Source organism: Embiotoca jacksoni, unplaced genomic scaffold, assembly GCF_022577435.1.
Source record: "Embiotoca jacksoni isolate LCO1_2020_lvr unplaced genomic scaffold, fEmbJac1.0.p SCAF_10, whole genome shotgun sequence".
Classification (NCBI taxonomy): Eukaryota; Metazoa; Chordata; class Actinopteri; family Embiotocidae; genus Embiotoca; species Embiotoca jacksoni.
The window spans coordinates 16,265,592-16,290,899 of NW_027185230.1; the positions used below are offsets into that span (position 1 = coordinate 16,265,592).

Sequence of the window (25,308 nt, forward strand, 5' to 3'; positions counted from 1 at the left end):
TCATCCATCATCCAAATATCTGGATGGTTTAAAGCTGTCATCCTAAACATAGTGCATTTAAACAAAAATCTAAAAGATGCGAATGGATTTTATGTCTTCTTTATGGATAAAGAAAGAAACAGTAAAGTGTGATGTGAGTCTTGAGTATGAATATTTATACGTATGTTTTTATGGGAAGGTATTTCAGGGTTTGAGTTAATGTACGTATCTGTAAATGTATCTCTGTGTATCAGTCTCGGTCTCTCTCGACTCCCCACACAGTCAGCTCTTTGACAGGACTGCCTGAAGCCGAAGCTAATGAAAGGATTAGTATATGGCAGAAGTGAATACTGGACTGTGCTCTAACAGATGGCTGAATCAGGAGAGACAGGGCGTCTCTCCAGCAGGACCTCCGCTGCCAACTTCAAAAATGTTTGAGGAGAAGGAGTTCGGGTAAAAATGGGTAAGTCGGTGCCGGAGAGCCAAATGCGGCCGCTGAGATGAAGTGTCATCCTTTCAATTGCGGGAAAACTCTCATGATGTCATTCATTACATGGAGCCATAAATCCTCACAAAAATCTGGAAAGACATTAACAGTGGTTTAATTACTTTCTTTGGTTGGTTCACAAACGGCTCTCATTAGTTTTGAATCCATGTGATCACATGCTGGGAACCTCCTTTAAGTAATTACATCACTTCTCCCAGATGACTTTGACTTTCCTGATTCCATGACTTCCTGTCACAGCTCCATTTGCACTAATGCCAGTGAAAGTGATCACAAGCCATTCTCACAAATTAAAGCATGCTCTTAGTTCTGACATTGTGAAGGGCAATTTGCCTTTTTATTGAGGAACAAATGTACCGCTTTACATTTCCAACTACAGCAAGTCACTGATGCTTTCAGCTGCAGGGATTCAGAGCAACATGCTTACAGCAAATGTTATTTTTAGTTATATTTTGCAAACAAACAGCTAAAGATATGCAGAAGTAATTTATCAACTACCTCAGGCCAACGTAACTCTTAAAAATCCACAAAGTGTAAAACAATATAAAATAGTCACAATGTCACAATGAATTTATCCGGGGTTTTTTTTTTTTTTTTTTTTTTTTTTTTTTTTTTTATCTTTTAGCTGATAACATGTCAGAAAATAATGAAAAAGCTGCCAGAGTTCAAAGTTCAAATTACAGTTAAATAACAAACAAAAGATATTCCATTTACAATGTTATAAATAGACAAAATATCAAAGGCCTTACATTTATGAAGCTGCAACTGGTGACTGCTTTCGCTTAATAACTGAGTATGAAGCTTCAGCCAGCGGGTAATTAGCTTAGCTTAGCTTAGCATAAAGACTTTTCTCCAGCCTTAATAAAAACATAAACTGAATTCATATGACATGCTGATAGGATAATAACGTACTGTATATGTGTATCTGACAGCGTTATATGTCTTCCCTGGTGATATTGCTGAGACATCTTTCTTCTCAAAACCTTTGCCAAAAGCATCACAAACACAAATAGAAGTACAAATCATCTTTGGCACAGCGATCGCTCTTTGTTGTAAAGTCATAGGAGAAAGATTCATCCCTGGAAAGGAGGCTGCTGTGTTTGAGATTTATGAGCAGAGACTCACAGTCGAACCACTGAGTCTCACCAGGAATGAATGAGCTGATTCAGCCCCGGTTATTTGACTCCCCACGGGGGAAAGACTTCGCTGCAACACAGGAACACCGGCAGCTAAATGCTCACGTTTGATTTCATTGCTGATGGGATGTCTGAACAGGCGTTTGTAATTTCCTGTTGCTGTGGTTACCTAACGTGTGCCCATGCTTATCCTGGTGGTTTTGTTCGGAAGAACATCGTGTCCGATATATCTCTGCTAACATGATACAGTTTAAGTTCGGCCTCTTCTACTACTAATGCATCTGTGGACTCGTTGGCCTTGTTAACACCATGCAGCGCTTTCCCACAGACACGCCCTCCTTGATTTACAGTTTTATCTCTGTGTTGTCAGAAGCCTTTGTCGTTGAGATACTTTAACTTCAAAGACCCGATAACTAAAGATGTCAGGATTTCCAGTAAATCCAAAAAGACACTGTTTGTCAGGATGGAAATGGCATCACTCGACTGGGTAACTGTGTGAAAACACCCAGGCTAAAATTTCACCCAACACTAAGCACGTTTATATATTATAATTGTTTTACAACATATTCGCAGGATCAGCCCATTCCAACATCTACAAAGTGCAAAACGAACGTGATGTGAAATTGATCACAACAGTTCCTGTTTTCTGTCTCCGAGGAGCTGTGACTTCCCTCTCTAATTTGATAACAGTTTCCTGATGTTTGTTTCAACTTTCACTTTTCATGCCGCTCCGGCTCGGCACGTATTAAAGACCTCGTTTGAAAAAAATGTCTTTTGCATAACAGAACTAATAAATTCACATGCGATATAAAACACAGGTCTGTTTACCAACACAGACACAAGGCAGAGGATACATTTCCTGCGCTTCCTAAGATGACATGACTGATAAATGTGTTTTCCCCTTTATCACGTATTTCATTCTCACAGCTGGAAATAGAAACAGAGATGCAGGGACGGGAGCGGGAGAGGGTCAGAGAGAGAGCGAGAGACAGATGAAATAAATAATCAGACTGTCATGAAGAAAAAAAAATAATAGATGAGAAAGAATGATTTAGTGTTTGGTGGCCAGTGATGTTCCCAGCAGCGATGCTCTGCAGCATCTGGTTCAGCCTCCAAAATCACTTCCGCACCTCCCACTGCAGCTTCCTGCCTATAGGGGATGTTTGTTTGTGTGTGTGTGTGTGTGTGTGTGTGTGTGTGTGTGTGTGTGTGTGTGTGTGTGTGTGCGCGCGCTTCAGTTTGTGTATATACCTATGTGGGGATTTGTGTATCTTTTATATTTGTAGCAAAAAAAATATGAATGCTACCCTCTTAACACCTGTTCAAAGTGTTGTGCTTATCTTTGTGCAGATGAGTCAGACGGGAAAAAAATGGTGTGAGCACACAGTTTTGTAAGGTATTGAGTGAGAAGTTGGAGCTGCGGGGATTTGGCTGTCACACCATGTCTGGTAGCCTGTCACACGGGTACAGCAGAAATCACACGCAGGTGACAGTTTATCGCTGCGTGTGTGCTCCGCTCTGTGCTGCAGCCAACGCAGGCCGGCCTTTAAATGTCTGAGGCGTCTGAGAAGCGACCTTGTGACCCTCTTGTGGTGACAAATGTAGCGTCTCAGTCCTGCTGTCGGACTTAAAGAGCAGACTGTCTTTGCTCTCAACTGGTATTCAAGACCATGCTTAAAGACTAATGTATGCACTGAACAGTCTGATCTTTTCAAAGGGTGTGCGTGCATGAAAGAGCGTGGGAGTGATACAAAATGTAGGGGCATGTAAGAGGAAACAGAGAGGATACTGTATATCTACTTTAAATGATCTTATCTGTGTTTGTGCATGTTTAAGCTCTTCAACTGTAAACTCCACATCGCGTTTTGACTGATCATTTTCATAATCTCACTGAAGTGCTTTTGATTTTTAAGAGTATTTTCCCTTCTGTTTTTAGCAGGCATTGTTTTATATTCTTTTTTTTTTCTGCAGCACATCAAAGAAATATAAATGTTTACTAAACCAGACTACATTTCAAAAAGCGCATTAAATGAAACAAACAAACAAAAAATAGCCCACAAATCCTCTTAAACAAGAGTGAAAAAGGTTTAGGCTTAAACCAAAGCTAATCATGCCAACCCTTCGACATTCACAAAAACAGCAAGTGTTTCATTATACACCATATTTATATAAAATAAATATATAAAATGTGGGACTTCTGAGGGACAGATTGAATAAAAAATGGTTCAAGTCTGTGCGTAGAAAACTACAGCTGGATTTATGATCTCAGTTGTGGTGTACGGCTACAGATTCTGCCGTATGGATCTTTAACTACTAACTAATCTATAACCGTAACCCATATATAAATCCAGATGACAAAATCCTTACTTTTTGTCTGGTCAACCTTTAAAAACATTCAATCCTAAATTTTACATTATGCAAGCATAGGCATCTCTTTGTTATTCCATTTCAAACTCCGGCTCCCCAACATGTTGTGACACAGGCTTTCTGTGTGGTGACATCATCACAGACTTTACAAACCTCCTCAAGAGCCACAGAAGACTCACGACTGCCGCAATTATGACTGACATTTATGTTGACTTGCACACTGATGGGAGTTCCCCTTTAAGTGCTCAACGATTATGTGATCATGTCACAAGCAGAATTGAAGATAAATTTTCACATTGATAATAATAAAAATAGCAGCTTTATTCATTGTTAGTAAATGAATGGAAACTAATGGACGATTAGAACCGTGTGATTATGACAAGATTAGCTCTTTAATTACAATGTTTGCTCGCAAATGGGCTAAACACAAAAAACTGTTATGGTCCAAAGGCCATAAAATGCTTCAGTCTCATAGTTTCAGATGCTCCTTCAACACATGTTTATATGAGAGTGCATGGATGCATGAATCTTATAAACAGCAGCCCCCCCTCCCCCTCCCCATCCCAATACATCCACCCGTCCTAAGTAAGTGGCCTCTATGATCATTACAAACAAACTGATAAACCACTGAACCTTGAATGTTTACACGCTGCTCCATAATGTCTGTCTATGTCTGAGTCTCGTCTCCCTGCAGCCTCTAGTGGGCGACGGATTTGTTACAGGTCAACGATGTTAATGCATTTATGTGCATGTGGACCTCAGTGGATGTCAGAGCTTCTTCTCAGACAGCTCTGTCTGAACCTGCCCTCCGGCTATCTCACTGTAAAAATGAGGAATGTCCTCTGGGGGAGGAAGAGGAGGAGAGGAGGAGGAGGAGAGGGGAGGAGAGGAGAGGAGAGGAGAGGAGAGGAGAGGAGAGGAGATGAGAGGATTAATTAAGATAAATGTTTAAAAATGAGTGTAAAAATGGAGGCTGATTTCTTGAGGGGAACTATTATGCTGGTAGATGGTGTTAGGAGAAAATGAAGAGCAGAAAGAAGTGAGTTTACAATGAGCATGTAAGGAGGAGAAGGAGGCAGGAGAAAGGTTTCTTTGATGTCTCCCATCCCCTCAGGTGATTCTCCCTCCCATTCATTAGAGGCCGGTTTCCCTGGAACCTTCCTGTCGACGTGCCATCTGGAAGGCCTCTAAAAAAAAACACAACACTCCTCCACTCCACGACAAGCGTCTCATGTTAACATACGCCATCCGCCCCCTCCACCTCTCCCTTTCTCTCCGCTAGTCTCTCATTGTGTTCCACTTCTTCACACTTGGGTTTGATTGTATCAGGTGAAACTTTAATGGTCCTCGTGGGAGAAATGGGTCATTGCAGCAGAGAATGTAGATTTGTAAACTATCCTGATAACGGAGAAGGCTGAGTGAAAAGTTCTTACTGCTGTAACAGTTGACTTTTTTCTTCTCAATAAAGAAGATAGCAGCTCTACTGCTCATGTTCAGAGTGCTGATTTCAGGGAAACTACCAGATTAGGTATGACTGATCCGTACCGTGCCCGAGAACGATCGCTCCGCTTCTCAACTCTCCCACTGGCCAGCCAGCGTCCATAATCATGTCCTGTACTGTACTGGAGTACGCTTTCACAATCACCCACACGGCACTTGTATACAAAGTAAAAAATGTGCGCCAAATCCAATTCCTCCAGCTAACCTTTTCAACGGAGTACCACTTCACGCTGCTGCTGCTTTTGTTTTTGATGCACAGGATGAGGAGGATTGGGCACACTCTGGCCTGTCTTCAAAATCTCTGTCATGCAAGCAAACAGATGCAAATGTTGAGATCTGCATGCAGACGCATACTTCTGAATAGACAGGCGAAGCAGAGAATCGCTTGTTTGGCTGAATCCTCAGACTGACACGGTAACCAGCTGGTGACATAGTGAAGAAGCTGGCAGCTAAAAGAGTTATTACCCTGCAGGAGTCGGTGGAGACCAAAACAGATATAAAAGGAGGGAGAGAACTGAGCATGAATTGATGACGTGGCCGTGAACACGCTTCCAAATAACTGCTAATGTTACAATATATCTGCACGTAGGATTTTAAAAACTCTCAAATATCATATTGGCCACCAAAAAAAATCCAGTGCTGGTCGGGCTCTACGTTCAATATGTGAGATTTTTAAGCTTATAACGGTTAAGATTGGCCAATAATTAAGAATAGAGCAGTCAAGAATGTGGAGACGTTGATAGGATTTAAGGAAATGAACAGCATCTGTCAAGCAATATGAATTATTTACTGCGATCTCGAAGAACAACGGGGAACACAAACATTGATTTCAGCGCCTGAATGAAGAACAACAACAACAACTCGTAATACACACAAAAGATTGATCTTTTCCATAACAGCCAACACCCAACTCTACAATGTTCTATATATAAATATAAAACAGAAAGAAGGGAATTAGTGGGCACTCAATCACTCATGAAAAGACAATAAAAAAGCATTCAGAGAGGGCACATCAGGGCTCATCCCTGCGTGATTATCACGTGAGATAATTAATCTTAGTTTGTACAGCGAGAGAGACTCCCTGTGTCAAGGGCTTCACAGTTGTTGACAGCGATTTTACGAGTGGAAAAAGTATGAATAGCTGATAACAGAACAGAGCAAACAACTGAGGTTGAAACCAAATAAATAAATCCATTTGGTTGACAAACCACACCTGTTTGTCAGGTAACAACCTGAAACACAACACAACTACTGAGCATCTTCACTTGTGCAACTGCTGCTGCTACTACTTGCAACAGAGGTGCATTGAAATATCCCACGATTATGTTTGGCAAAAAAGTTGTGAAACAGGTTAACTAATATATGAGACACGTTCAGTCAGGGCCAGAGCTCATTACTTCCTTCTTCTCCCCAGACAATAAACCGCCACACAGTCATTATTACCAAGCTGCGCGGTGACATTTCTCAACTGGAGGCTGTTTGGATGCAAAGGTAAAGGCTTGTGGTTTTGCCTTTAGCCGTTACGACGGGTTTTGGTAACTGTTACTGGGCCAGCTCCACTCTCTGCTGTTGATAATTCGTACTGATTTACGTGAGTGAAACTGACAGTCAGCCCCAGCGGCAACACTCCCCGCAGCACCGCTGATAACATCTCCATTTAATTGAATCGATTTTTTTTTATTTTTTATAAAGTGCCATCATATCATCAGAGGTAATCTGTCAGTATGCTTGCAGGGGAAGGGTTTCAGCGGCACCATTAAAATGTCACCGTTTAAATGTCCTGGACAATACTGTTATCTGATCTATGAAACATGAGAACACACACAGTCTGCACAGAGAGAGAAAGTGAGAATACACACACACACACACACACACACACACACACACACACACACACACACACACACACACACACTCCCAGACTAGACATGCAATAAACACACATTCAGGACAGACACACACACACACACACACACACACACACACACACACACACACACACACACACTGAGCATCTCAAATGGGGCAAGTTTATCTTCCGGGCACGGGAAGCACATATATGTCATCATGTATCACATCATTTTTTTCTCTCAGTTAGTCACCAGCAGAAAGTAAAGACATATAGAGTAATTTCCTCTCTGCATACCGTATGTTCACCCTCACCAAAGTCCATCTGTTCCCTGCCTGCTAAACAACTCCAAATTCCACATAATCTCCAGTTTCATTCTTCCAATATGAGAAAAACAACTGTGCCAGCTTGCAAACCCAAATATTTGAGGGTGCTAGGTGCTTGTTAGTGGGAGCACTAAGTAGGATTAGAGCCATTTCCCTGATAAAACCGCCAGCTCGCTCAGTATGCTGTGTGTAATGCATGTGTATGTGTGTGTGTGTGTGTGTGTGTGTGTGTGTGTGTGTGTGTGTGTACACAAGTGAGATGCAGAGGAGCGCTGTTGAAAAGAAGCCTGCACTTCCACTGAGTGCATGTAATTTTATTATCTGGGTCTACTCACCAGAAATTATTGTGGGCGTTTTTGTTTTAATTCCTCCATGTGATTTTGGTTTCAAGTGACCTTAAAACATGAGTCACTGGTTCAAAACCTAGCCAGGGTTTAATAATTCACCAACAAGGATGGTTTCAATTGTATTAAATATAGGTGAGAAGGGGTTTGTATTCTCTCAATTGATGAATAAAACCTCATCAGAACAGATCTCAGGAAAACAACAGAGCACTTAAACATACAAATGCTAATTAAAATGACATTTAGACCAACTGTGTACCAGTTTTCATTGTAGTGGTGTTTTAATAAATGGTATTATGGAAAAAATATGACTTGTTTCAATAACTGTTGATTTAGCATAATTCCTCCATATTAGTAAACGGTGCCCAATAAGTGCAGCAAACTTTAACTTCCCGTTGATCAGCGTGAGGATGCTGATTAAACTCACCACAGGCACACTAATAAAAGAATATTTTTGCATGACAGTCGTCGGCAGGCTGCATCTGTACTTCAGCGGTGTTAACATGCCCTCTCACCCGGACAACTTACCTCTTGTTCCCGCAGTAGTAAGTTCCTTCCAGCCTGAGTGGAGGTTTTGTTTTTGGTGCCGGTGCTGCAGACCCGTCCTGCCGCAGCCCTCCACCGGTCCACAGTCGACTCCTGGACAACCCAGGAGCGGGTGTGAGCGTTTGTACCGCGGAGCAGCGTGAAGCCAGATCGAAAGCGGAACTTGAGGGCTGCTGTCTTCAAAATAAAACAACAGTTTGGAAATTAGAAATAAAAGCACATGTCCACTTTTCCAATCTTTATGCTAAAGTAAGCTAAGCTAATCATCTTCAAGCTGTTATATATAATCAGTATTAGTGTTAACTTTCAGCAATGAAGCATATTTCCCAAATGATCAATTTATTTCTTCACTGGTAGATAAAAGCTACCGACATTAATGGCACTCATGTAGCCTTGCTTTTTAAAATTCCAGACAATACGTGGTAATCGACAAAAACAAAAACCCCAATATTTGGTGAAGAATTGTCATAAACATGGATATTTTGAATAAAGTGCCAGAAATGACCATAACCATTGAGATACCAACTATTGTAGTTTTATAGTATGTCTTAGCTATGTATCAATAAATATAGATCAGTTTTGGTTGCCGTTTACTCACCATTTAGGTATCGCAAGGAAATAGAATAACTATTTATTTGAATCAGCGTATCAAAATACCAACGCATTGGAGTCTTATTTTGAAGGTCTTGAGCGGAAGTTCCGTTCGGTAAAATTGCGAACTTGACACCGGCGCTCCCTCTGTGTTGGGTCCGCCAGTCCGCCCAGCTCTCCGCCTCCCTCCCTCCCTGCTCGCATAAAGACAGCCTTGTTACTTAACTCAAGACACCGTTACAGCAGCAGGAAACACTACTGCCTTTCATTAGTAAAGGCAACAAAAAGTCCAAATGCGAAGTCGACATGTTAATCTGAGGTGACCCGGGGGTCTCTGTGCAATCAGGCAGCAGGAGGCAAATTCAAACACTTCACTCACCTGATTAATCCTACACAATGGTAGTTGAGAAGTACTTAAATCTTTTATTTGCAAACTACAGGTTAGAAATATTCTGGAAGTAAAGCCTTGTATTTAAAAATAAAAATAGCAACACACTGGGAAAGTACTTAAATTTAAAAATACTGTTCCCCATTATATCTTATTACCCCTTGTTAGAATTAATTTGGGTATTATATGTTGTATCATGACAATAAGCACTAATGGATTGTAAGTGCATTTACTTACTCCTTAATTTCGTATTCATGGTATAGGCCACCTGAGTATTTTCATTTAAAGCAGCTGTATTCTTCTACTCGAGGGCAAATATCATATTTTTTTTCTCCACCACATTTGTCTGCCATCTGTACTTACTTTTCAGAATATGACTTTTGATACCCTTGCAGTCCATTGAAAACCATGTGTCTCCAAATGTGGTGATATAGATTTTGATGATAAATTGAAGGACTAAATGATCCTTTAAGGGTTGACTTTTTTTTTTTTTTTTTTTTATTCTATTCAAAACCCTGTTGGATCATTTCAAAACATCTCAAGGCTGAAAACAGGACTGTTTTTCTACAGAAAGCTGCAAAAGACGTTCGGATTTCAGCCAAACAAGCGTTTTTCTGCATCGCCTGTCTGTTCAGAAGTTTGTGTCCGTATGCAGATCTCAACACTTGCATCTGTTTGCTTGCAGACTTTTTAGAAATATGTGGTTCCCATTGAACATCAACACTACAAAGATATTTTGATAACTTTCAGCAGGCTATTTTGTTGATAATAAAAAAAAAAAAACTTCTTCCACCATTGATAATGAGATGAAGTGACTGAAGCACAATATCAAGCCTCTGAACTTGGAGTAAAAGTAGCCTAAAATGAAATGACTGAAGTACAAGTACATCAAAATTTGATTTACATGCACAGTATTTGAGTGCTACTATTGCACTATATGCAGTTTCATCATTCAGTCCCACTCCTGATAACGTGACATTTATATAAAGCCGTTGTGCGACCTTAATTAGTGAATACATGAACGTTATGTGCCGTGCCATGTCATGACCTGTCTCTCTGAGGTTTGAACACATCAATAACGCATTACAACCACAGTCAATAGTTCCCTATGCCGGATATGAGTCTGTTAAAACTTCCCCTTCTTCTATACCTGAAAAAAATCCACAATCGACACTCAAATAAAAGTCCATGGACCAGGACAATTTTTTTCTCACTTAAAAAGATGATTGTAAACAGTGAAGTTTGAAGGGAAATTACTGTTAAACAAAAAACACACGTTCAAGTGGAGGCATAAATTAGATTAGAAACCACATAATCTAAAAGTTAAAGATGAAATTGTTCCTTCAAATTCTTCAAAACGGATCATCTGCTGCTGATATTGACAGGCAGAACTGACAGTTAACTGCCCTTAATTCATCCCCATATTCTCATGACACTACAGTGCCCTCACATGGCAGAAAGTGGAACTGCAACTTCCTCAAAAACTGCCCCAGAAGAATAATGATGCAAACTAGGTCAATAAAGTTCAGTTTCTACTGGATGTCAAAATACATGAATTCACTTTGAAGTGCAGTAGATGTCAGCCGGTTCGTCGTGTCTCTTTCTAACGAGAGTCTCGTGCTTTGTTCTACCTTGAGGAGTTGCATCACTTCTCTCTGAGACTGAGATGTGAGGAGGCTCTTTCTCTGCACCGTCCCGTCCCCCCTCGTCCCCTCTATCCCCCCATCCCCCCCAGACCTGGCCAGATTTACTCCTGAATGAAACACCGGGGTGTCGGTTGCAGCACTTACTATCATTAAGCAGGCAGACCTGGAGAGAGCGGCCGGTGCCGACTCATCATTATGTCATCACGCATGTTGGATGTTTTAGTAATAACAGCAGTGTCAGCGCACACACAGAGGAAACCTGCAATTAGTGCTATGGATGTGAATATGCCAGCATGCTGGAAACAGATCCTGAGGGCTTTCTGCTGTTTAACGAGCCAAAAGGGAATCGATTTGTTTGTTTGTTCATACAACAGGGGCTCCTTGACAATTAAACACCAATTAAAAACCATCCGAAAATCACAGAATATATATATATATATATATATATATATATATATATATTTTTTTTTTTATTATTATTATTATGAACAACCAGTCTTACGCACTCATAAAAAATAAAATATAAAAATATACAGGCAGCTCAAAATAGAACTACAAGTCAATCTTTTCTGGAGTATACAAAGGCAAGCTCTCTGGAAAGAAAGATCTACTGAATATAGGCATGGGTCAGCTCAATGGTCAACTAGTGCGCTAGCGCTTATGAGGGACATACATCAGGGTACTTTAAGAGGACAGCAGGTGGCTTGTCTTAGTTATAAGCTACTAAATGCACAATGGACACGCCTGAGGTTCATCTTAAATGCATAGGATGTTTGGTAAAAGTCTGTGACTAAAGCAGGACTTCAGAACTTGTTTGTCTTTGATACCAGACCACAACTTGAGAGCAGCTGAAACAAGGTTAAAGTTTTCTTTCTAAGGTTGTTTTATTTGTAGGATTTTAGACGGCGCAAAAGGTCAAATCATATCCGACTTTTAAAAAGTGAAAAGCAAAAGACGAAGAAAAACAATGAATAAATAAATAACAGGTCATTTGTGGAACAGAAATATAATTTGTTGGTTCATTTTCCTGAATGTAGAATGATGTTACGGGCTTTGTTCAGCTCTCTGATGTTCGCAGTGACACTTTCCTCGTCGTCGTCGTTGCTTTCTAACCCTTGAAGTTCTGAAAGATCTCGGCGGCGTCCAGCCAGGACCTGAAGCAGGCCAGGCCTCGGTCTCGGATCTGTTTCCTGCCCTTTTCTGTGATCACGTCGCCGCTCTCCTTCACGATCACCAGTTTGGGCACCGCCGTGATCTTGTAGCGCTGCTTCAACTCGCTGCCGGAGAAAAGAGAGACGGAGACGCAGATTTAGAGGAAATCAAAACACTTTTTCCTACTTACTGTTTCTTTCTGTCATTATGAGTGCAATAAAACATTTTGGGTTTTGGACGTATTACGCGTAGACTTTATTTTCCATTTTCAGGAATCCAAATCACATCAACCCTGTTCAGCCAACTCGATTTATCTGACAGATGTGACTGAGTGATACATTAAAGATTCAAGTTTGACACACATTTTCCTGAGAAAACCATCAGCAGAATAATTTATGATGAACGTAACAGTTAACTCCAGTTCAAGAGCATGAACTCAATAAATTAACACTTGCCTTCATGGTGAGTACAGCTGCATAAATAATACCTAAATAATACCTAAAGTCTTTATGAAGGACTTTTAGATATTTAAGCGTACTAAAAGTAAAAGAGTGAGTGATCTGAATAAATAAACAGCATGCACATAACTCACACACACACAAAAAAACCGAAGCAAGAAGATTTAACCCATATATGAAGCCACGCTGTCACTGTCAGCTGGTGAGGAAGTGTGTCTCTGCACTTAAACCTAATCCCCGACAGGGTCACCCTCCTGAGCACTTTACATAAGATAATCACCGGTGTCCACCGCAGTGTTTGACCCCAATAACATGTAACATAAATGTTTTCGACGTGTTGTCGTATGTCGCTTGAGAATTGACTCACTGTTTGTACTCGTCCGTCCAGGGCAGCGCCAGCCAGTCTCCGTGCATGTCGTGATAATACTCAACCATGTCCTCGGGCGACTTGTCGGAGGAGACGAAAACTATTTCAAACTGAGCAGGAGGTTCGCGCTCCTCCACCAGCTCCGTGTAGAAGTCGCACAGGATGGGCGTGAAGTCGCGGCACGGCGGACACCAGCCGGCGGAGAAGTAGATCCCCACCACCTTGTTCCTCAGCGCCTCCTCGGGCTCCACGAAGTCTCCGTCTTTATTCAGGAGCGTCCGCCCGGAAAATACCTCCACCATGTCTGCACGACTCTCGGGACTCTTCTTTTTTTTTTCAAAGTAAAACAAGGTTGTTGTTTGTTTTTGTTTTTTTTACAAAGTATAATTTTAGCTCATGATTGTTGCTCAGTTTTAACGCCTCGACGCCGGTTTTGAGGTTGTTGATTCTTCGGAGAAGATTTCGCTTGTGTTTACCTTTTCGACAAAAGCTACTTACAGCCAATCTCGGTAATCGCCTGCGGAACCAATGAGGAGGCGAGAAGACAGTGTTGTAATTCATGAGCCACGTGGGTTTCACGCGGAGGATGAAGCTTCACGCTGCTCCTGTGCTCCTGGCGAACTTCCTCCACTTCCTCTGCAGCACGACGTTTCACAGCACTTTCCGGCAGCCAGATCAACCCATGCGCAGAATAGGTTTCTTGTATCCTGCTAATTTAAGTCAAGTTTTAAAATTGACTGTATAATAACTCACCTCTGGCCAAATCCATTGCTGTATCTTCCATGCTGCTGTAACGAAAGAATTTCCCCTTGCGGGATCAATAAAGTATATCTATCTATCTATCTATCTATCTATCTATCTATCTATCTAAACAATACATTATAGGATCAAATAATTTAGATTTGGATTTTATTAATCCCACAGTCAGTAATTGAATCAGTCAATACAAACATATTAATCTGCATAATCCATAATAAAAAAATAACAAAAAATTTAAAGCACGCTTAGAAGAACAATGTATAAAAACAACATTAAAAAAATGAAATGAATAAATAAATAAACAAATTACTTCAGACATTGATTTTGATATCTTAATTCTGTTTTGAGTTTGATCCTATTGAATATGTTTGAAATAAAAACGATTTCTTCCAGGGAATTAAAAAAAAATAAAAAAATTATGGATGCAATCAAATGTGAAAACCAGCACACTTATGGGAGATATATTTTGGTGCCAAATTTTGTTTTGGTGGATTTATTTTTTGACGTTCAATAAGCAAGATGCACCAATAAAACGCAAACAAAATGAATATGTTTAAGAATATGGCTGAACGTTCAGCACGTTAGGGGTCTGTCAGGGGTAAATAGAGCTTAATATTTATTTCACATCCAGAATACAGATATATGAAGTCCAAGGGGAGCTCAGTGCGCTTTCATCTCTCCTTCTTCCTTCAGCGAAGTGAACTGAGGTCATTTGGAAAGAAACTCGGCCATTGTTTTCTTGTCCAGTATTTGCTGCCCATTAGCACAGACCACTGCTTGTGTCCAAAGACTGAAGATACTTTTTCACGAGGGATTTTTCTCTCACAAAGCAATTTCTACCAACATGACCTCTAATTCGAATTTATCCAACATGCGACGGCTGGTAGAACAACTCAAGCTCGAGGCCAGCGTGGAAAGAATCAAGGTAAAAGAGAAGATGGTTAAAATATGACATCTTTAACTAACGTGAGTTTAGGGTTTACTAACTTGCTTTTCTTTACTTGTTTAACCACAAACAATGAAAAAAACATATTATTAGATTAAAATGTACAATATTACAGTATATTGTTTTGTTTTTGTTTGTTTTTTTTAAATTCTACTTGCTTCACTATAGCATGGTCATACATGCTTTGTTAAATCAAAACACCAAACAGAATGTACATCAATTAGTAGACTTACAAAAAAATGTGAATTATTTAATTATTTTGGGGCTCTGGGAAATTGTATTATATATATAGAATATATACTTTCACTTAAGTAACATTTTTAATTGATTTTGAATGGAGTGTTTCGCATTACTGTTGCGAAAGGCTGCCGATATAAATGTTATCAAGCTGTTTGTAAACAGATGTTTTCTAGAAGGTAAAAGCTCAAACAGTCAATGGAGAGTGTCTGAGTCCATCTTCCTGCTGAGTTCAACAGACGAAAAAAGATGGTGCAAGTTTAATGCACCATGCAGGAGTTTTTTTTTTTTTTTTCTTCACAGCCTGGCAACTCAAAAGCATTAGCAAATGAAAGAAGGTTTGTACAGGTAAATGTTTGCGTGTTTGTGTTCCCAGGTGTCCCAGGCGGCTGCAGAGCTCCAGCAGTATTGTCTGCAGAACGCAGGCAAAGACGCCCTGCTGGTCGGAGTCCCGACAGGCAGCAACCCCTTCAGGGAACCACGCTCCTGCGCTGTAGTGTGAAGGTCAGACTCCACAAAGAGAATATAGCCTCGCATACAGCCTTGTTTGTAAGTAACACACCTGTTATTGCAGCTGAATTTCAAATGTGAAATGAAATTTTGCACCTTTTGCAGAGGAAGAGGAAAAGAAATGGAGGATCTCACTCACAGAAGAGGAGAATTTTTTTTATATGATTTTAATGTCATGTTTTTGTAAGAGAAATGTGTTAAAAAAATGACTTTTGTGTTGTTGTACTACATGATCACACAAATGTTCTTTCGGTAACACATTAAATGTTATTATGTAAACCTGTTTCATCTGAGTCTTTATTGAAATGCATTTTGAAAGCTAACTCTGTGTACGTGTGCTCTCAGCAGACGGGGGCCAGGTCCTCCAGTGGATTGTACAAAGCGGATGTTTGCAGCCGAGCTCTAAATGACTCCGTGGAATCTGGTGGCGTCGGAGCTTCCTGACCTTCAGTCTAAGTTAGGAGCACAGGCAGCGAGAGGAAATTGAGTCTTCCTGTTTAAAACTGCAGACTCTGTGCAACATTTCACTCGGCCTTTTGGGCTTTTTAACACTGTTTGGACTCATCTACGAGCTCGAGGCTCTTTTAGGGTAGAAATACATTGTGAATCACTGTGATGTAGGAGGTGGATAACACACAGAACATGACTTATGCTTGTATTTGAGCGCTTGTTCACTTAAATCGATCTGTTTATTTATTGAATGTATTTGTATGTTTTGTGTAAAACTGAACTAGTACTGTAAATGTGTGAAGATGTAATTGTCCCAGAATCAGTCGAGATCAGCCTAAAAGAGGTCTAGCCAGTCATGAGACAACTCTCTACTTTATCACTTCCTTTTCCTCTCTGTGCACTTTCCATGGGCGAGTCTCAATCCTTTTTGATGCCTCCTTCACGAACAAGCTTTTGCTCAATTTTGTGCAACGCTGAGAAGTCCTCTTGTTTAGCACCCTTTGGTGGGGAACGGACAGAAAAAAATATTGGCAGGACAATTGTTTCTAACAAAGAATTCTGGAAAATAATAAAATTGCTGTTATGCAGATTAATGAATGGGATTGAAGACGTCTCTGAAGCATCCACGTTTCAAAATCTGTAGCTTCTTTTGCAGCAGAATCCATATTTGTCTACTGTCACCCGGCTATATTCGCGAAAGCATGTGAACATATTGAGGATTCTTTCAAAGTCTTCACAACATGAATGAGTCTGGAGAGATACGGACGTAAACTACAACTTGAGCGGTTAGCGGAGGCAAATGAGCGTGAGACGGTAATTTTAGCTTCAGATGGAAATTGTAAAAAAAAATAGCCTTGGGCTTAAGGGGATTAAGTATGTGATTTTAATTAGTGTTCATTCAGTAAGCCCTTCATACACGATGGATTGAAGAGCTCACGTAGAATTCAAAACAGACTTAACACCAGGGTGTAAAGCAGTGTTTCACTGTTTATTCTGGTTGAAGTGTGGGGGTCAGGGTGTTGTATTACTCTTTAATGAAAGGTGATTTATTAATACTATCCACATGTGATTTTTGTGGGGGTTGTACTGGAATATTTCTTATTGGCAGGAGCATTTGCCAGGCAACCAACACAGAAACGGTCAAGGAATCTGATAGATAAACATGTATTTACACTTACACAAACACCAATTAACCCTTACAGAAACATAGCATTATAACTGGCGAGCTTTAGAAGTGCTGGGAGCTGGTTTATTGCTACCTGGACAGAACCAGGATAGATGTTTCCCTGTTTCCAGTCTTTATGCCAGGCTTATCAGCTACTGCTTGCAGCTTAGTCAACAACGCATAAAAGTGCTAATAGATAATAATAAATATGTCATCTAACTGTGGGCAAGAAAGCACATTTTCCAAAATATCAAACTATTCATTGAATACAATGGCACAGGTACAACAACGTATGAAACAACGGCCTGAAGTATCCTAAAAGCTACAATAGAAATAATGACCCAAAACATAGTCGTTGCAAATGTGATAACTGACAAATCCAAACTGTAAAAACACAAATGCTTCATATGTGAAGGGTATTAATATAGAATTTCTTACCATACAAACCAAAGGTACAAAAATTATTTTATGAAGGTGTCAAATTACACCATCTGCTGGCTGAGTTTAGGACACAAATCATGGATGTATTAACAGTTCCTATAATAGGTTGCTTGAGTAAAGGTAGCCCTATCAAAATGTAGAAACAGTCAATTACAAACCAAACACCTGCATTGGGATTTTTTTTTAAATTATTATTGTTAAGGTGTGTAGGTATTAATGTGTTAGTATAAGCATCATATGTTTTCAGTAAAAGTAAAATATTTGGCATTCAAGTGTAGAAGTATAAAGTGTCACGAGAAAGAACAATGCAATAGTTGTTGCCTGTTGCATAACTTTCTTCCGCTTTCGTCTAACTCTGCAGGAATCGGTCCTGACCCACAAGAATCCAGATGTGGCAACAATCCATTTCAGTATCTGATTTTGTCCGTCCCCCTACATTTATCTGCTCTCTGTTGGTCCAGGAAACTTCTCAAAACTCCAAAAAGACAAAGCAGTAGAAAACACGAATAGAACCGGAAGTCCTTAGCTGGTGAATAGGTTGTTGTTTATTGTCAGTGACGGCTCCACCTGTCAACCTTTCTTCAGAAAAGGAGCGTCAGGATTAAAGCAGCACTTTTTCTTTGAAGAGGAAATAACCTGAATAGCTTGAATTGTGTCATCCTTCCCCTTTAAAGGTGTGGGTGGGGTGCAGAGAGCAGAGTTGGGTTACAGACACACCCCCTTTTCTATTCTCACACCCTGCACTTCGGTCCAGTCAGTCCAGAGAGACTCTTAGAGCTGCATGTGTGTGCGTTTGTCATAGCTTCAAAGTTTCCTGATTGATTATGAACTTAACCGACATCAATGAAGAACCGCAGCACGACACAGAACTGGCGAAGCTCCACATCGTGTACACGCCTTTTTCAAAGGTCACTGACCTCTGAGAAAGGACTGATCCAGTCTGACTTCTATTTGTCAATGAGACTGAATTTTCATGTATCGGATGAGCGCTTTTATGAAGTAAGGAGATGGCCACGGTGTACAGACTCTGTTTAGGAATAGTAACGGGTAAGATTTACTGTTGTTTCATACATTTTCTTGAATCTGCGTTCACCTTACCCTCCCATTGCTCGTAAACAAAAGGCTGGATTTGTAATATTGAGTTTGGAAACCTCGAAACAGACTCATTCAAGGGATATTTATGTGTAATTCTTGTTTTGAACACGTTTCTTGTGACAGTTTCTTCTTAAAGGCGTGTCTGAGGCCAGTTTATGAGTTAATCCTGTATTTGTTTCTACTGATGGTGCTTTACCATCTATATCCTTTCAAACTAATGCAGCCAAATCAGGTCCGGAGACACTTCCTTACGAAGAAATATTTGTGCATTAAACCTCAGTGTTGATACATCCTATATATATATATATATATATATATATATACAGGCTTCCCCAAGTATGGCATGTGGGAACTCTTTGTGATATCTTTGTCTCTAGGTTCACATAGTCAGTATAATGATTATATATGACAGAGCTGGGAAATTATCATGACATGTCTTTAGAGTGGTAAAAGTCATGTCATCTCTTGTTCGGATCCTTTGAGGGGAACGTGGACACGAACGGGCACATTTTAGCTGTGTGTGATGGGCTTCTTGTTTGTGTTTGTGACTGCAGCTCTGGCCTTATGCAAATGTTGCCCGGCAGAGTGGAATGCCACCGACGAGTCTGCCAATCGAACTGTGCCCTACTGTCGTCGCCACGGCAACAGAGAAAATTGCACAGGTAAATATGGACAGCGAGGCGAAGAGTCGCTCCTTTACTTTACGTGGTGCTGCTTATGATGTTCGAAAGGTTTCATGAATAAATGGACAGAGCACCAGATGTGGATATAAAAAAAATAATAATAATACAAACACATCTGGATGCACTTTTTTTTAAAGGAAAGGGGTAAAATACGGACACATGACATAATAAGGAATTTCATTATCATAAAAACTATAACACCCCTTGGCAGGCAGGGTGAAAGAACTAGTTGTTCTAATTGCAGAAAATTGTGATAAAATTGTGGTAAAAACATTTGCTTTGAACTATTTTGCCTTTGTTTGATGGATTAACGGCATCAAAGGAAATACAAATCAAATAGTCCTTAACTACTTAATACTACCAATGGAGCCGCTGAGTTTTGAATGGCATCTGCTCACGTCGTACATTGTTGGCAAGCACTAAGCCTCAGTATAAACTACTTTAAGAGGCTAAAACCACAGCAGAATACACAGCAACATAGTTTATTTTCTGTTCTCTAGAGGGGAACATGCTTGTTACGTCATTATTTTAAGATTTAAGAAACAAAGTGGGCTCTGTCAAAGGTTTGCTGCTTTAAAATATGTGTATATATATATATATATATATATATATATATATATATATATATATATATATATATATATATAAATTAGTGAGCGTTCACAGGTGCTAAAGACATTTCCCTTTGGACAGAACAAAGCCAGCTATTTTGTTTGCAGTCTTTATGTAAGGCTCAGCTAAAGTGGCTGCTATCTTTAGCATCATAGGTGACAAAAATGAGGTCATACCGGCTAACAACAAAGCAAATAAAAAATACTTTCCAAACTATCTCTTTAAACTTTGTAACCGGAGATTTTTCCGTGCCGGGTCTCATGTTTCAGCTAACAAGTGAAGCGCTCTCATTGATGTTACCTGAGCAGCAGTGTAGCTCATTTTCAAGGATTATCTCATGAGAATGGGTTGTAAAGATAGCGGCAGTGTTATTGGAAGCACTGTGTGAAACTGGTGGTCAGAGGTTCAGCGTTACGACCTACTGGCAGCTGTAGGGTGTTTTAGTTTGTGTGTTTGTGAGTAAGAGATAGACAGGGAATTACAACTTTTCACGTTTCACTTTGTAAAGATTGGTATTAATTGAAGCACGTGGTTAACGAGACCTTAATGACACCAGGCCTCTCCTGGCACTCATCATCATCATCAGCGTTCCTCACTGGATCGTATTGCAAACAGTGTATTTATACATCAGGCCGAGTCAAAAGGTGAAGCAAGCTGACGGAACGTGACACAGTTACAGAAAGAGACATTTGGTGAAATAATCTCGTCTGTTTTCCTGATTAGAGATTTCATCTTTCGGATTAGAAGATTGATTTGAATCTCATGTTTGTACATTGAACTGTGGCTGTCCTTGAAAGACAAACATCTTTGTATGCAACGAAGGCAAAATGACAAGTCCCTGGTGTGGCTGAAGTAAACAGAGGAGGGAGTCTAAATAGGCTGAGCTGTAATTTCACTAACAAAACATGCTGTTTTCTGAACCTTAACCCAGATTTTTTTAGTCAAACTTTAAGCCGAGCAGTTTGGATGTGCCATTCTGGAAGACCAACAATATTTTGCTATTAATTAATTTTAAAGCATTTATGCCTATATACTAGCAGGGGAGTAGCTTTACTTACCATAAAGATGGGAAATAAGGGGAAACAGCTTGTCCAAACAGAATCTGCCTGGCATTACAATGGGGACTATTTCTTGGCTGGCCCGTAGAGGTAATGTGTTAATTGTTGAGCCTCAGAGAGGCATATAGGTAACCATGCTAATTGTTCCCCCTCCCCTTATTTCCAGCGGTAGCTTTTTTATTAATACTGTTTCAGGTGGGTATCGATTTTCTCCTGTAACTTCGAGCAAGTGTTTTTGCCAAAATGTCAAACTATTCCTTAAGACTAGAAATACCAAATGAGAAGCTCTTATGTTTTTAATTTCTCTGTTCATCATTTTCTATATTGCAAGAGTTGATCAAATGCTGCACTTACCTGAAACTAATTACAGAGGCTGTGATTTAATTTCTACTGCAGACACAATAGATACAGGACAGTGGAATGGCCACTTCTCAAAGTGTCCCGAGGAACTGAGGCACTACTGCGTCCACGGGGAATGTCGTTACATTAAGGAACAGAAGACGCCGTCCTGCAGGTGAGACACAACAGCTGGAAATAAGTTAGAAGCCTGGCAACAAACACAAATAAATATAGGAGCAGTAAGAGAAGTCTGTTCTAATTCTGCACCAAAGTGAATTTTCAATGTTCAGTCCTGATGTATTTGGAGAAGCAGACAAACAGACATCTGCAAGGAAAATGAAAAGCACAAGAAAAATATAAAGTTGTAAAAGTAATTTTCTTTCCTTTGTCTCAGGTGTATGAGCGGTTACATCGGCACCAGGTGTGAATATGTGGACTTGGACTGGCGCATAGGAGAGAAACGACAAATCATTATTGCCTGCATCATTGCAGGGCTCGTATTCTTAATTCTTCTCATTGTTTTCATCTGCGTCTGTTCACAGTAAGCCTTTGTTTGTGTGCGTGTGCGTGTGTGTGTGTGTGTGTGTGTGAAGAGACAGACGAAATGTGTTGTTGTTTTTTTTAATAAAATGTACTAAGAGGAACAGTTTGGCATTTTCAAAATGCAGCAAAGCCTGCAGCTACTCAGGGGTCAAACCGGGCACTCTACTGCTGAGGACATTTTCTCCTGTGTGGTATGAACCCAACACCTCCAGTCTTTTTGCTGAGCTGAGCTGAGCTGAGCTGAGCTGACTGACTGTAGTTTGTAATTCAGCGTATAAACATTAGTGTCAAGAAATGACCTTGTATAACTTTTGGCAAGCAGTGTCTTTCCCCAGTCCGTTCCTTTGAACTATAACACCTGCATGCTTGTGGTTTTGTTTTTACTGCTGCATATAAATGCTCTCGGCTCCTGTGTGGCCGCTTCTCTCCCAGTTGTAGGTGCAGATTGTGTCGGCGGAGGGGCAGACGGAGGGAAGAAGCGAGGAATGGTACAGAGAAGCTCAGTATGATGGACACCAGAGCACCACCCGCGGTCTTAACATCAGACTCAACAGAGCTGTCATGTACTAACTCTGTATGAGTAGTTTGTGTGAGCTCATCCACAAGTGACGACGGAGAGCTGCTGCCTTTTGTCTCACAGTGACGGCAGTGAGCTCCAGGAGGTCTCAGGACACCGCTGAGGCCTAAAAGGAAGAACGATTCAGGATAAAAGTGCTCCCCCCCCTTCTGAGCTTGAAGCCCAGGAGTTTGTGCCGTTCCTTTTAAAGAAGTGTTTGAAAGTTCAGTGAAGCTTCAGAACAGAGAAGATGCCTTCTGGGATTTATGATAAACACAAGTTGGAGGAAAGTGTTCGGCAACTTGTGAGCTGGCAAGGACACTTTTCTTTTTCCAATGCTGTGGAGCAACAAGAGCATGCCTTTCACAGAGTGCTGCTGCCTGCTCAGCGCTAAATTAACTGTTGCCATGTTGGAAAAAGCTGCGACACCAGCTGGGAGTCAGTGATAAGGCTGTTAGTGGTCTCAGTTGGCCACAAAATGAGAGGACAGGGACTGTATGACAAAACTGTCATTCAGTTTAGTGAACTGTAGTCATGTAAATAAACTAATAAATGCATATAAATCTTACACATACCACCAGCATCATTCTGGTACCGCTGGTTTTACTTTAGTGTCATTTCACAGATGCACAGTATTTGAACATGTGCACCACAAAATCATCACTCACCCCCCCAATCAACAGCAACGCCTCCATATAAACTCACAGAGATCATTGTTCCCCGCCAACATTAGCAGTGCAAGAAGAGCCTCATGCACTATATAGCTACTAAAGGTTGCGGTTCTGGAGCCCCGAGTCGGAGGAGGACAAGGAGAACTTGTGCAGGAGGCTTTTTTGATCTGTATATTTGGAGCCGAGCAGCCTCCAGAACAGCTGAGCCTGTGTATGTGTCACGGCTCGGCTGAGGTGAAAGTGCTCCACTGTATGAGACAGTTTCCAAACTGCCAGCCTTTCGCTGAGATTTCAGCGTGTATCTGTGCGAGTATTAATCCTGAATGTAGTCAGGAGAGAGTCAGGACAAAGTCAGCAAAGTCTTCTCTTGCTGTTTATATATATATATATATATATATATATATGTGTGTCACATATCAATAAACATGCCTTTGGTATATATGTACTGTACATTTACATGATTTCATTGTTTTTCAAAATGTCATTGGGTAACATTGGGCTGTCATTGGGCTGAATTTCAGCCCAATGACAGCCCAATGTTACGCGGTGGTTTCTAAGAAATGTTACTCGACATGCCCTCAGTCTGTAGACGGACTGAGGAGTTGACAACAGGTTCTTTTCATCCAGATGATCAGTCCTAATCTCTTTTCATAACATCTTTTCAGTCCTATTATGTCAACAGCCACAACACAGACTGTGTGGCCTATGTGAACAAACTCGTCAGACATCTTCATATTAAGGCAGGATTTGACTTCCTTTCAAGTGATTGTACTTTGCAGTTTTACTGTGTTGTTGAGTTTCCTTGATGCCGCTGCAGTCAGCAGTGTGAGCCAACAAATACCAGTGTGAGACATAACAAAGTGCTGTCATCTGACACAATGTGACTTAATCCTGCTGCCGCACGGGGAATTATCTTGTATCTGAATTTGTCCTTGATGCCAACACTGCCGAAGTTACCCGTAGTAAGCGAAGGTTCACAAGAATGAAATCAACAGCAGCACAGTGGAACGAACAGGTGGCAAAGCTTCGTTCAGAGTATTTGTAGTAGGTTGGTTTACAAAAATGGTGACTTAAGAGATGTCAATGTGGCTCACAGGAAGAAGAAGAGGAAGAAGCAATCAATCAAACACAAACAGTTTGACATTTTGAGAAATACACTTGCCCTTTCTTGCTGAGATTTTGATATATAAAAAAAAAACAAGTGATGTGACTCATAGTCTGTGGTTAATATGAAGCTGAAGTTAGCAGTTGTTCTACTTGGCTGAGCACACGCACACACTGGAAACAGAGAAATGCAGTTGGCCGTTTCCTGGCTTCACCGACAGACACGAAGGTGGTATTGATCTGCTCATCTGGTAACAGTTGGCTATTTTGCAAAATGTCTGCTTTAAGACACCTTCTCCTCGCTGTCTGTCTGTCTGTTCTTCCTCTTGGTATACCTGCTGGCAGCCGCTTTGATTTTCAAACATCTCAACAGCTGTTGTTTGCTGTATTTCTTAAATGTTTTGGAGGCCTTTAAAAAATCTCATCAAGGACAAATCTGCTTAAATTGAATCGAATTAAAAAGACACCAGGCTGGATGCATTTCGCAATAAACCAATTCATTCATTTAGTTCATCACTTTGCTGCAAATGCTTGTAAAAGAACTCATTTATAAGTGTGCAGCAGGTCAACGTTGAAGTCAAGCATGAGGAGTTATGATTGAAATACTTTTAAAAACCACTTCAGTATTCTGAAAACAGTGTCAATAAGTGAAAAAAGCATTTTCTCAAACATAAAAAAATGGTAGATTTGAGGATTTTAAATTGTATTAAACTAGCTTCATGTTTTGCCTGCTGTAAGCACCAAGCTTCAGTTTTGTTTTCAGACACATCCATCTTCTGCTCTGTTTACGATGAAAGTGTCAGGATCTTTGACCTAATTTCAGGTGGCCTGTGTGCCCGGCTGGCTTCAAACAGTGACAGCTGTGGTATGCCGGAGTTTCTATATGAGGGGTGTGTCTGTGAGACTTGGAAATGAGGCTGATAAGACAGACAGACAGATACCAGCTATATATTTAGAGCGGAGACGCAGTAAAATGTCTCTTTTA

General features: G+C 40.5%; 4 protein-coding genes across 5 annotated transcripts in view; 2 read left to right on the forward strand and 2 right to left on the reverse strand.

Moving 5' to 3' along the window:
* Positions 1-8,650, reverse strand: part of csgalnact1a (chondroitin sulfate N-acetylgalactosaminyltransferase 1a) — a 29,303-nt gene extending 20,653 nt beyond the window's left edge. Inside the window, exon 1 of the mRNA XM_069169974.1 lies at positions 8,535-8,650. The gene's annotated coding sequence lies outside the window, so the exon portion shown is untranslated. The remainder of the gene's footprint in view (positions 1-8,534) is intronic.
* Positions 8,651-11,589: 2,939 nt separating this feature from the next.
* On the reverse strand, positions 11,590-13,791 carry nxnl2 (nucleoredoxin like 2). The gene is made up of 2 exons (XM_069159957.1): positions 13,155-13,791; positions 11,590-12,454 (listed from the first exon to the last, which is right to left on the reverse strand). The coding sequence occupies exons 1-2, from the start codon at positions 13,454-13,456 to the stop codon at positions 12,286-12,288; spliced, it is 471 nt and encodes a 156-aa protein (XP_069016058.1). The 5' UTR covers positions 13,457-13,791; the 3' UTR covers positions 11,590-12,285.
* An 886-nt stretch (positions 13,792-14,677) lies between these two features.
* gng10 (guanine nucleotide binding protein (G protein), gamma 10) lies at positions 14,678-15,885 on the forward strand. Its single transcript, XM_069159969.1, has 3 exons — positions 14,678-14,838; positions 15,473-15,600; positions 15,712-15,885. Exons 1-2 carry the CDS (start codon positions 14,758-14,760, stop codon positions 15,596-15,598), a joined length of 207 nt encoding a protein of 68 aa, XP_069016070.1. The 5' UTR covers positions 14,678-14,757; the 3' UTR covers positions 15,599-15,600; positions 15,712-15,885.
* A 2,540-nt stretch (positions 15,886-18,425) lies between these two features.
* On the forward strand, positions 18,426-23,663 carry btc (betacellulin, epidermal growth factor family member). 2 transcript variants are annotated; one of them, XM_069169986.1, is made up of 5 exons: positions 18,426-18,709; positions 19,312-19,419; positions 21,507-21,624; positions 21,844-21,990; positions 22,425-23,663. In XM_069169986.1, the coding sequence occupies exons 1-5, from the start codon at positions 18,670-18,672 to the stop codon at positions 22,570-22,572; spliced, it is 561 nt and encodes a 186-aa protein (XP_069026087.1). In that variant the 5' UTR covers positions 18,426-18,669; the 3' UTR covers positions 22,573-23,663. The 2 variants fall into 2 exon arrangements, with proteins under 2 accessions (XP_069026087.1, XP_069026092.1); XM_069169991.1 differs by having other exon boundaries at positions 21,844-21,870.
* The last annotated feature ends 1,645 nt before the right edge of the window (positions 23,664-25,308 follow it).

Excerpts from the sequence above, each read along its gene's own strand:
- nxnl2 (XM_069159957.1), bottom strand. The coding sequence starts at position 13,456 with ATGGTGGAGGTATTTTCCGGGCGGACGCTCCTGAATAAAGACGGAGAC. Across the intron at positions 12,455-13,154 it reads TGGACGGACGAGTACAAACA|CGAGTTGAAGCAGCGCTACA; the intron begins GTGAGTCAATTC and ends TTTCTCCGGCAG.
- gng10 (XM_069159969.1), top strand. The coding sequence starts at position 14,758 with ATGACCTCTAATTCGAATTTATCCAACATGCGACGGCTGGTAGAACAA. Across the intron at positions 14,839-15,472 it reads CCAGCGTGGAAAGAATCAAG|GTGTCCCAGGCGGCTGCAGA; the intron begins GTAAAAGAGAAG and ends TTGTGTTCCCAG.
- btc (XM_069169986.1), top strand. The coding sequence starts at position 18,670 with ATGGCCACGGTGTACAGACTCTGTTTAGGAATAGTAACGG. Across the intron at positions 18,710-19,311 it reads CTGTTTAGGAATAGTAACGG|CTCTGGCCTTATGCAAATGT; the intron begins GTAAGATTTACT and ends TTGTGACTGCAG. Across the intron at positions 19,420-21,506 it reads CAACAGAGAAAATTGCACAG|ACACAATAGATACAGGACAG; the intron begins GTAAATATGGAC and ends TTTCTACTGCAG.